The sequence below is a fragment of the Mytilus trossulus genome, chromosome 9 (genome assembly GCF_036588685.1).
Source record: "Mytilus trossulus isolate FHL-02 chromosome 9, PNRI_Mtr1.1.1.hap1, whole genome shotgun sequence".
Classification (NCBI taxonomy): domain Eukaryota; kingdom Metazoa; phylum Mollusca; class Bivalvia; order Mytilida; family Mytilidae; genus Mytilus; species Mytilus trossulus.
In genome coordinates this window covers 23,523,753-23,535,919 of record NC_086381.1, presented here as the reverse complement: position 1 = coordinate 23,535,919, position 12,167 = coordinate 23,523,753, and the positions used below count along the sequence as shown (strand labels likewise).

General features: G+C 35.9%; 1 protein-coding gene across 1 annotated transcript in view; it reads left to right on the top strand.

Annotated features, from left to right (window-relative positions):
* Positions 1–11,437, top strand: part of LOC134685343 (origin recognition complex subunit 2-like) — a 38,328-nt gene extending 26,891 nt beyond the window's left edge. The window contains exons 11-13 of the mRNA XM_063545033.1: positions 9,185–9,418; positions 10,032–10,150; positions 11,177–11,437. Coding sequence (XP_063401103.1) covers positions 9,185–9,418; positions 10,032–10,150; positions 11,177–11,260 — 437 coding nt within the window. The 3' untranslated portion in view covers positions 11,261–11,437. The remainder of the gene's footprint in view (positions 1–9,184; positions 9,419–10,031; positions 10,151–11,176) is intronic.
* Positions 11,438–12,167: the final 730 nt, after the last annotated feature.

Below are 12,167 nucleotides of genomic sequence, written 5' to 3'. Positions count from 1 at the left end.
TTACTTCTATTGACCACATAAATGCCTCTCTGAGTAAGTAATGTACTCCTCAACTCAGATCAGAGGGTTCCATGTTATTACTTCTATTGACCACATAAATGCCTCTCTAAGTATGTACTCCTCAACTCAGATCAGAGGGTTCCATGTTATTACTTCTATTGACCACATCAATGCCTCTCTGAGTATGTACTCCTCAACTCAGATCAGAGGGTTCCATGTTATTACTTCTATTGACCACATAAATGCCTCTCTAAGTAAGTAATGTACTCCTCAACTCAGATCAGAGGGTTCCATGTTATTGCTTCTATTGACCACATCAATGCCTCTTTAAGTAAGTAATGTACTCCTCAACTCAGATCAGAGGGTTCCATGTTATTACTTCTATTGACCACATAAATGCCTCTCTAAGTAATGTACTCCTCAACTCAGATCAGAGGGTTCCATGTTATTGCTTCTATTGACCACATCAATGCCTCTCTAAGTATGTACTCCTCAACTCAGATCAGAGGGTTCCATGTTATTACTTCTATTGACCACATAAATGCCTCTCTAAGTAAGTAATGTACTCCTCAACTCAGATCAGAGGGTTCCATGTTATTACTTCTATTGACCACATCAATGCCTCTCTAAATAAGTAATGTACTCCTCAACTCATATCAGAGGGTTCCATGTTATTACTTCTATTGACCACATCAATGCCTCCCTGAGTAAGTAATGTACTCCTCAACTCAGATCAGAGGGTTTCATGTTATTGCTTCTATTGACCACATCAATGCCTCTCTAAGTAAGTAATGTACTCCTCAACTCAGATCAGAGGGTTCCATGTTATTGCTTCTATTGACCACATCAATGCCTCTCTAAGTAAGTAATGTACTCCTCAACTCAGATCAGAGGGTTCCATGTTATTACTTCTATTGACCACATCAATGCCTCTCTGAGTAAGTAATGTACTCCTCAACTCAGATCAGAGGGTTCAATGTTATTACTTCTATTGACCACATCAATGCCTCCCTGAGTAAGTAATGTACTCCTCAACTCAGATCAGAGGGTTCAATGTTATTACTTCTATTGACCACATAAATGCCTCTCTGAGTAAGTAATGTACTCCTCAACTCAGATCAGAGGGTTCCATGTTATTACTTCTATTGACTACATAAATGCCTCTCTAAGTAAGTAATGTACTCCTCAACTCATATCAGAGGGTTCCATGTTATTGCTTCTATTGACCACATCAATGCCTCTCTAAGTAAGTAATGTACTCCTCAACTCATATCAGAGGGTTCCATGTTATTGCTTCTATTTACCACATCAATGCCTCTCTGAGTAAGTAATGTACTCCTCAACTCATATCAGAGGGTTCAATGTTATTACTTCTATTGACCACATCAATGCCTCTCTGAGTAAGTAATGTACTCCTCAACTCAGATCAGAGGGTTCCATGTTATTACTTCTATTGACCACATCAATGCCTCTCTGAGTAAGTAATGTACTCCTCAACTCAGATCAGAGGGTTCAATGTTATTACTTCTATTGACCACATCAATGCCTCCCTGAGTAAGTAATGTACTCCTCAACTCAGATCAGAGGGTTCAATGTTATTACTTCTATTGACCACATCAATGCCTCCCTGAGTAAGTAATGTACTCCTCAACTCAGATCAGAGGGTTCAATGTTATTACTTCTATTGACCACATCAATGCCTCCCTGAGTAAGTAATGTACTCCTCAACTCAGATCAGAGGGTTCAATGTTATTGCTTCTATTGACCACATCAATGCCTCCCTGAGTAAGTAATGTACTCCTCAACTCAGATCAGAGGGTTCAATGTAATTACTTCTATTGACCACATCAATGCCTCCCTGAGTAAGTAATGTACTCCTCAACTCAGATCAGAGGGTTCAATGTTATTGCTTCTATTGACCACATCAATGCCTCTCTAAGTAAGTAATGTACTCCTCAACTCAGATCAGAGGGTTCCATGTTATTACTTCTATTGACCACATAAATGCCTCTCTAAGTATGTACTCCTCAACTCAGATCATAGGGTTCCATGTTATTGCTTCTATTGACCACACCAATGCCTCTCTAAGTAAGTAATGTACTCCTCAACTCAGATCAGAGGGTTCCATGTTTTTGCTTTTATTGACCAAATCAATGCCTCTCTAAGTAAGTAATGTACTCCTCAACTCAGATCAGAGGGTTCCATGTTTTTGCTTTTATTGACCAAATCAATGCCTCTCTGAGTAAGTAATGTACTCCTCAACTCAGATCAGAGGATTCCATGTTATTGCTTCTATTGACCACATCAATGCCTCTCTAAGTAAGTAATGTACTCCTCAACTCAGATCAGAGGGTTCCATGTTTTTGCTTTTATTGACCAAATCAATGCCTCTCTGAGTAAGTAATGTACTCCTCAACTCATATCAGAGGGTTCAATGTTATTGCTTCTATTGACCACATCAATGCCTCTCTAAGTAAGTAATGTACTCCTCAACTCAGATCAGAGGGTTCCATGTTATTACTTCTATTGACCACATAAATGCCTCTCTAAGTATGTACTCCTCAACTCAGATCAGAGGGTTCCATGTTATTGCTTCTATTGACCACATCAATGCCTCTCTAAGTAAGTAATGTACTCCTCAACTCAGATCAGAGGGTTCCATGTTATTACTTCTATTGACCACATCAATGCCTCTCTGAGTAAGTAATGTACTCCTCAACTCATATCAGAGGATTCCATGTTATTGCTTCTATTGACCACATCAATGCCTCTCTAAGTAAGTAATGTACTCCTCAACTCAGATCAGAGGGTTCCATGTTATTGCTTCTATTGACCACATCAATGCCTCTCTAAGTATGTACTCCTCAACTCAGATCAGAGGATTCCATGTTATTACTTCTATTGACCACATCAATGCCTCTCTGAGTAAGTAATGTACTCCTCAACTCAGATCAGAGGGTTCCATGTAATTGCTTCTATTGACCACATTAATGCCTCTCTAAGTAAGTAATGTACTCCTCAACTCAGATCAGAGGGTTCTATGTTATTACTTCTATTGACCACATCAATGCCTCTCTGAGAAAGTAATGTACTCCTCAACTCAGATCAAAGGGTTCCATGTAATTACTTCTATTGACTACATAAATGCCTCTCTAAGTATGTACTCCTCAACTCAGATCAGAGGGTTCCATGTTATTACTTCTATTGACCACATAAATGCCTCTCTAAGTATGTACTCCTCAACTCAGATCAGAGGATTCCATGTTATTGCTTCTATTGACCACATCAATGCCTCTCTAAGTAAGTAATGTACTCCTCAACTCAGATCAGAGGGTTCCATGTTATTACTTCTATTGACCACATAAATGCCTCTCTAAGTATGTACTCCTCATCTCAGATCAGAGGATTCCATGTTATTGCTTCTATTGACCACATAAATGCCTCTCTAAGTATGTACTCCTCAACTCAGATCAGAGGATTCCATGTTATTGCTTCTATTGACCACATAAATGCCTCTCTAAGTATGTACTCCTCAACTCAGATCAGAGGGTTCCATGTTATTACTTCTATTGACCACATCAATGCCTCTCTAAGTAAGTAATGTACTCCTCAACTCAGATCAGAGGGTTCCATGTTATTACTTCTATTGACCACATAAATGCCTCTCTAAGTATGTACTCCTCAACTCAGATCAGAGGGTTCCATGTTATTACTTCTATTGACCACATAAATGCCTCTCTGAGTAAGTAATGTACTCCTCAACTCAGATCAGAGGGTTCCATGTTATTACTTCTATTGACCACATAAATGCCTCTCTAAGTATGTACTCCTCAACTCAGATCAGAGGGTTCCATGTTATTACTTCTATTGACCACATCAATGCCTCTCTGAGTATGTACTCCTCAACTCAGATCAGAGGGTTCCGTGTTATTACTTCTATTGACCACATAAATGCCTCTCTAAGTAAGTAATGTACTCCTCAACTCAGATCAGAGGGTTCCATGTTATTGCTTCTATTGACCACATCAATGCCTCTTTAAGTAAGTAATGTACTCCTCAACTCAGATCAGAGGGTTCCATGTTATTACTTCTATTGACCACATAAATGCCTCTCTAAGTAATGTACTCCTCAACTCAGATCAGAGGGTTCCATGTTATTGCTTCTATTGACCACATCAATGCCTCTCTAAGTATGTACTCCTCAACTCAGATCAGAGGGTTCCATGTTATTACTTCTATTGACCACATAAATGCCTCTCTAAGTAAGTAATGTACTCCTCAACTCAGATCAGAGGGTTCCATGTTATTACTTCTATTGACCACATCAATGCCTCTCTAAATAAGTAATGTACTCCTCAACTCATATCAGAGGGTTCCATGTTATTACTTATATTGACCACATAAATGCCTCTCTAAGTAAGTAATGTACTCCTAAACTCAGATCAGAGGGTTCCATGTTATTACTTCTATTGACCACATAAATGCCTCTTTAAGTAAGTAATGTACTCCTCAACTCAGATCAGAGGGTTCCATGTTATTGCTTCTATTGACCACATCAATGCCTCTTTAAGTAAGTAATGTACTCCTCAACTCAGATCAGAGGGTTCCATGTTATTACTTCTATTGACCACATAAATGCCTCTCTAAGTAATGTACTCCTCAACTCAGATCAGAGGGTTCCATGTTATTGCTTCTATTGACCACATCAATGCCTCTCTGAGTAAGTAATGTACTCCTCAACTCAGATCAGAGGGTTCCATGTTATTACTTCTATTGACCACATCAATGCCTCTCTAAGTAAGTAATGTACTCCTCAACTCAGATCAGAGGGTTCCATGTTATTACTTCTATTGACCACATCAATGCCTCTCTAAGTAAGTAATGTACTCCTCAACTCATATCAGAGGGTTCCATGTTATTACTTCTATTGACCACATAAATGCCTCTCTAAGTATGTACTCCTCAACTCAGATCAGAGGGTTCCATGTTATTACTTCTATTGACCACATAAATGCCTCTCTAAGTATGTACTCCTCAACTCAGATCAGAGGGTTCCATGTTATTACTTCTATTGACCACATAAATGCCTCTCTAAGTAAGTAATGTACTCCTCAACTCAGATCAGAGGGTTCCATGTTATTGCTTCTATTGACCACATCAATGCCTCTCTAAGTATGTACTCCTCAACTCAGATCAGAGGGTTCCATGTTATTACTTCTATTGACCACATAAATGCCTCTCTAAGTAAGTAATGTACTCCTCAACTCAGATCAGAGGGTTCCATGTTATTGCTTCTATTGACCACATCAATGCCTCTTTAAGTAAGTAATGTACTCCTCAACTCAGATCAGAGGGTTCCATGTTATTACTTCTATTGACCACATCAATGCCTCTCTAAGTAAGTAATGTACTCCTCAACTCATATCAGAGGGTTCCATGTTATTACTTCTATTGACTACATAAATGCCTCTCTAAGTAAGTAATGTACTCCTCAACTCAGATCAGAGGGTTCCATGTTATTACTTCTATTGACCACATAAATGCCTCTCTAAGTATGTACTCCTCAACTCAGATCAGAGGGTTCCATGTTATTACTTCTATTGACCACATCAATGCCTCTCTAAGTAAGTAATGTACTCCTCAACTCAGATCAGAGGGTTCCATGTTATTACTTCTATTGACCACATAAATGCCTCTCTAAGTATGTACTCCTCAACTCAGATCAGAGGGTTCCATGTTATTACTTCTATTGACCACATCAATGCCTCTCTGAGTATGTACTCCTCAACTCAGATCAGAGGGTTCCATGTTATTACTTCTATTGACCACATCAATGCCTCTCTAAGTAAGTAATGTACTCCTCAACTCAGATCAGAGGGTTCCATGTTATTACTTCTATTGACCACATAAATGCCTCTCTAAGTAAGTAATGTACTCCTCAACTCATATCAGAGGGTTCCATGTTATTACTTCTATTGACCACATCAATGCCTCTCTAAGTTAGTAATGTACTCCTCAACTCATATCAGAGGGTTCCATGTTATTACTTCTATTGACCACATAAATGCCTCTCTAAGTAAGTAATGTACTCCTCAACTCATATCAGAGGGTTCCATGTTATTACTTCTATTGACCACATCAATGCCTCTCTAAGTAAGTAATGTACTCCTCAACTCAGATCAGAGGGTTCCATGTTCAGGGTTTCTGCTGGCGGTGGCCATTTTCGCAATTTGCGAAAAAATAATAATTGTGGCGATTAAAATTCGTCATTGGCGAAAGAATTTGGCGAAAGAAATATATAAAACAATTTATTTTCAGCCATCTTGTTTATTTACTTTTTACGGGTTTCTCTGACTTTACCGATCAGACTCGGAATTCACCTTGAACTCGTTAAGATTTTGACAGAAAATCAATAATCAGCTGATTGCATTCAAAGCTATCGACATCAAAGGACTAATTAATAAAGGTGTTGATTGTATGATATTACAAAATGAAATTATGGTTAAATGGCTTCTGTCACATGTCACAAAAGGGATTTATTAACAACTTTGCAACGCACATGTTTGAAGCAAATTTTTTACGCTTCTTCTCCTTCTTTTAATTATAGTCCAGAAAAGAAAATTGTTGTTATGACGAAAAATATTCAAATCAAGAAAGGTCTCTGATTTAAAACTTTTTCATTTAACTTTCATATAGATCATTGATTTGAGTGGGTACTTTAAAGTCGTTTCAGTTACACACATGTTTCAAGCATAAATTTTTTCTTATTTACGATGGTCTAGAAAAGAAAACTGTCGTTATGAAATCTATTCAAAAGGTTGGCATGAGAGTAACCCTTCAATGTAATGATTACACCTTACACGAGGGATCAATTATAAGTGATAAGATGCTTCATTTTGTTGTAAAAAACAATTCTTATTTGGGCGGTGAGGGAAGGGGGGGGGGGGGTGCTGGAAAAAAAGGAAAATTTTATAAGAAATATATATTTGTGTTACTTGGCGAAAAAAATAATAAAGTGGCGAAAAATATATTGTTTTGGCGAAAGAGGTGGCGAAAAAAATAATTGACCCAGGGGAAACCCTGTCCATGTTATTACTTCTATTGACCACATCAATGCCTCTCTAAGTAAGTAATGTACTCCTCAACTCAGATCAGAGGGTTCCATGTTATTACTTCTATTGACCACATAAATGCCTCTCTAAGTAAGTAATGTACTCCTCAACTCAGATCAGAGGGTTCCATGTTATTGCTTCTATTGACCACATCAATGCCTCTCTAAGTAAGTAATGTACTCCTCAACTCAGATCAGAGGGTTCAATGTTATTGCTTCTATTGACCAAATCAATGCCTCTCTAAGTAAGTAATGTACTCCTCAACTCAGATCAGAGGGTTCCATGTTATTACTTCTATTGACCACATAAATGCCTCTCTAAGTAAGTAATGTACTCCTCAACTCAGATCAGAGGGTTCCATGTTATTGCTTCTATTGACCACATCAATGCCTCTCTAAGTAAGTAATGTACTCCTCAACTCAGATCAGAGGGTTCAATGTTATTGCTTCTATTGACCAAATCAATGCCTCTCTAAGTAAGTAATGTACTCCTCAACTCAGATCAGAGGGTTCCATGTTATTACTTCTATTGACCACATAAATGCCTCTCTAAGTAAGTAATGTACTCCTCAACTCAGATCAGAGGGTTCCATGTTATTGCTTCTATTGACCACATCAATGCCTCTCTAAGTAAGTAATGTACTCCTCAACTCAGATCAGAGGGTTCAATGTTATTGCTTCTATTGACCAAATCAATGCCTCTCTAAGTAAGTAATGTACTCCTCAACTCAGATCAGAGGGTTCCCTGTTATTACTTCTATTGACCACATAAATGCCTCTCTAAGTAAGTAATGTACTCCTCAACTCATATCAGGGGGTTCCACTTTATTGCTTCTATTGACCACATCAATGCCTCTCTAAGTAAGTAATGTACTCCTCAACTCAGATCAGAGGGTTCAATGTTATTGCTTCTATTGACCAAATCAATGCCTCTCTAAGTAAGTAATGTACTCCTCAACTCAGATCAGAGGGTTCCATGTTATTACTTCTATTGACCACATCAATGCCTCTCTAAGTAAGTAATGTACTCCTCAACTCAGATCAGAGGGTTCCATGTTAATACTTCTATTGACCACATAAATGCCTCTCCAAGTAAGTAATGTACTCCTCAACTCATATCAGAGGGTTCAATGTTATTGCTTCTATTGACCACATCAATGCCTCTCTAAGTAAGTAATGTACTCCTCAACTCAGATCAGAGGGTTCAATGTTATTGCTTCTATTGACCAAATCAATGCCTCTCTAAGTAAGTAATGTACTCCTCAACTCAGATCAGAGGGTTCCATGTTATTACTTCTATTGACCACATCAATGCCTCTCTAAGTAAGTAATGTACTCCTCAACTCAGATCAGAGGGTTCCATGTTATTACTTCTATTGACCACATCAATGCCTCTCTAAATAAGTAATGTACTCCTCAACTCATATCAGAGGGTTCCATGTTATTACTTCTATTGACCACATCAATGCCTCTCTAAATAAGTAATGTACTCCTCAACTCAGATCAAATTGTCTCCGTTGATATATCAATGACTCTATAAGCAAAGTCTTGGGGTTCAACTTTTGATTACATCCATCAATATTTACTTTTATTTATTAGTTACATGTAACTCTGATCAGGGGTGAAAGAAATGTCCTATATTGACCACATCAATGACTAAGTATTTCTGTACTTCCTGGTTTATACAGAGAGTACTTTCTATCATATAAACCATTATATCCACAAGTCAGTTAAGAATTGATGCGTATGTCATGGATTTGTTCCAAGGTTAGTTATTTATTTCTATGGTTTAAACATCTTATCACATATCTGTCAAATTACAAAATGTTTTCATACTTTGCACGAGGAAATAGAATCTTGGCCTTACATGGTTAAGGGGAGATAATCAAATACGACAAATGTATGGACTGACAAGACAATTTTGAGATTCTTTTTCAAAATTTCAGATTTTGTCTTTTTTGTTGATCTGAAATAAAGAAATGTTTGAGAATATGTCTACAAAAAAAATCATAATATGCTCTGTAGTCTTTTTGTTCTTTGAATGGTATGTATTTAATAATTTTTACTTTTCAGTATGGGATCAGGGTAAATGTAGCAGATTTAATTGGTTGTGGTTTGATGTTACAACATATCTACCTTACACAGACGAGACATCATATGAGAATTCATTACTGGTACAACAATCTGGTTCCCTTGCCCTTAGCTCTATGACACATGTCATGAAGAGTTTGACACCAAATGCAAAGAATATATTTATACTGCTGACTAAGCACCAATTAGAGAATAAAGACAACAGCACATACATAGGTATATATAATCTAATATCAAATCATAAAAAAATTATTATACATACAATTTCATTCATTTTATAAGCATCATGATAATCTGCAAACTATGTCTGTTGTTGACTATTGTTGTTTACATGAATAATCATAATAAGTAATTTATTTGAATTTAATTTTTTTTATGAGTTTTCAATTAAATGCAACTACTTCAAATGATAATTTAAAAGGCCCAGCCTAGTGGCGGATCACCCTATAATGATCAGTCTGTCCATTAAGAACAAATTGTGTCCTCTCTATATTAAGAGAAACATTATTTCAGAACTATATCTACTGCCATATTGATCACAGACAAATAATCTAAATATAATTCCAAAAATACTGACCTTCAATGTAAATTCAAAAGGGAAAGTCCATTTAAACTGACACTATCAAACAATATTTTCCAATGAACCAATCAGAAAACAGCTGTCATATTCCTGGCTTGCTATGATATTTGATATGTATTTCACTTTTTCTAAGTATCAAGGGATTATACTATGTTATAAGACAAAAAACTTTGTTTATATTGAGGATGTTTCAACAGTTATAAGGAAAGATGATTTTGGCAGAAAATTATTTATTTTAATATTTTGTAGGTATGTCTATACAAGATTTATACCAGCGATGTCGAGAAGGTTTCTTAGTCAACAGTGATCTTACCTTGAGGGCTCAACTAGTAGAATTTAAAGATCACAAGTTAATTAAGAGTAAAAAGGTAACTATCTCAAGACAAGCATATAAAATACAAATGAAGTATATAAAAAAGGATATGTGGTACGATTGCCAATGAGACAATTATCCACAAAAGACCATATATTCACTTTTCATTAACATTGTTCCCTTCATAACAAGTTATTATCAACGAGTGCATTGAATTAACTTGACTTCATGTTTGTATCATGCACCCTTCCTACAAACTTTGCAGAGGTTGAACATTCAGTCTGTTTATCCATTTATTTCCCCATCTTAAAAGACTTTACATGGCAACTACTTTGTTTTGTCACTTAAAACTCTGTAAACTTGTTTAAAAACCTTAATTTGAAGAACAACATGGGAAATAAAATTTGACACTTTTACCTGTTTTGCCAAATACTTGTGCATTATTACATGCATGTAATTGGAGAAAAGCAACAATTAAGGGGAGACTCCTTTGAAGATGTCAAAGGAAATTGAAGGCAAAAAAGGCTTGTGTCATCATTGGTCCCTTGGTATCACAATTTCTTATAAATATTTTAAAATCTTACATTTGTCAATCACCAACTTCTACATATATTTCTTAAGGACATTAAGACATGCATTTGCTATTTTAATTTTGTATGAGCTTATTTTTTGGGGTTTTCAATTGCAGAACTGGACTATTGTTTACATCAGCTTGACAGATTTAAAATAATTGTACACATCTTTGTCTGATGGACAGTACACCTGGTATTTAATGTTCAGTGAGACTGATATTTAGGATTTCTTACACCAAAAAATAAAAGATTCCACAATTTCTGTATGCATCTGACATTTCAAGACATCCCACTATTTTGATTTTCAGAGAAACCAACATTTTAGTGAAAATGGAATTTAACACTGATCCTCATTAGGTAGTTGCTTTGATTGATATACTTGTGCCTCATTAAATTATACTCTCCAATTTTCTTTTATATTTATATTATTATTAAACCATATCAATATTTCAATATAAAAGATGACAATGTGTGTATTTGGTCTGAATTTTCTATTTCTTTGTTTTCAGAGTTATGATGGAATAGAACATTTAATGATACCTATAGACAATGCTACATTAACAGAGTTTTTAGAACAACATGAAACTTCTTGATGCAGTAGTGAAATAAAGAAACAAAAGAATAAGACTATAGGTCACTATCTGAGATTCATGAACAACAAGAAAGTTACTGATACAGTAGTGGATTAAAGAAACAAGACTAGGACTAAGCCACCATATGATGTGTTCAAATATTTATTATGTGCTCTTTTCAATAAAATTGAAATATGACTTTCTCATTATGATCATACATTAGAAATAAATAAATGCAAATCTAACTGATGAAATTTAGATGTCACATTATATATTTTTTCGATATAATTGAGAATTGATAAAAGAAATACTATTTTGATGTATGAAAATAAAACCAAGACTAAAGGCTGAATTTACAAGCAAATCGTATGCAGATGTTCAATTCAATTTCAATCTTAGATGGGGGGAAATCTGATTTATAAACAATGACTGTCCAAACCAAGAGTATGTCCCACTTCATCATGTCTCACAAATATAATACATGATAATTATTTTATGATGAAGTTCATTCAGATAGCACCATGGTATCATATAGGCCTGAGAAGGACACTGGGAGATGACAATAAAAATAAGAAATCAAAAAAAGTGTGATTCATTCTTCTGTAATAAACAAACAAGAACTCTGTGGTATGTGTTTTGGTCATTATTAAAGGCTGTACAGTGACCTATAGTTGTTAATTTCTGTGTCATTCAATCTCTTGTGGAGTGTTTTCTCATTGGCATATTCTTATTTTTACGAGTAATTGTAGAAGGTTGCCAGCCCATCCTTTGCTTTCTGAATTGCACCATGATGGACACTACCAAAATAGATGAAAAATATTATGAGACAAATTGGTCACATTATCTTTAAATCAGAGCTGTTTGAATACTTCTTTAGAAGTGTACATGAGCTTGCCTCAAGTTTGGAAGGTTATTAGTTCAATCACTG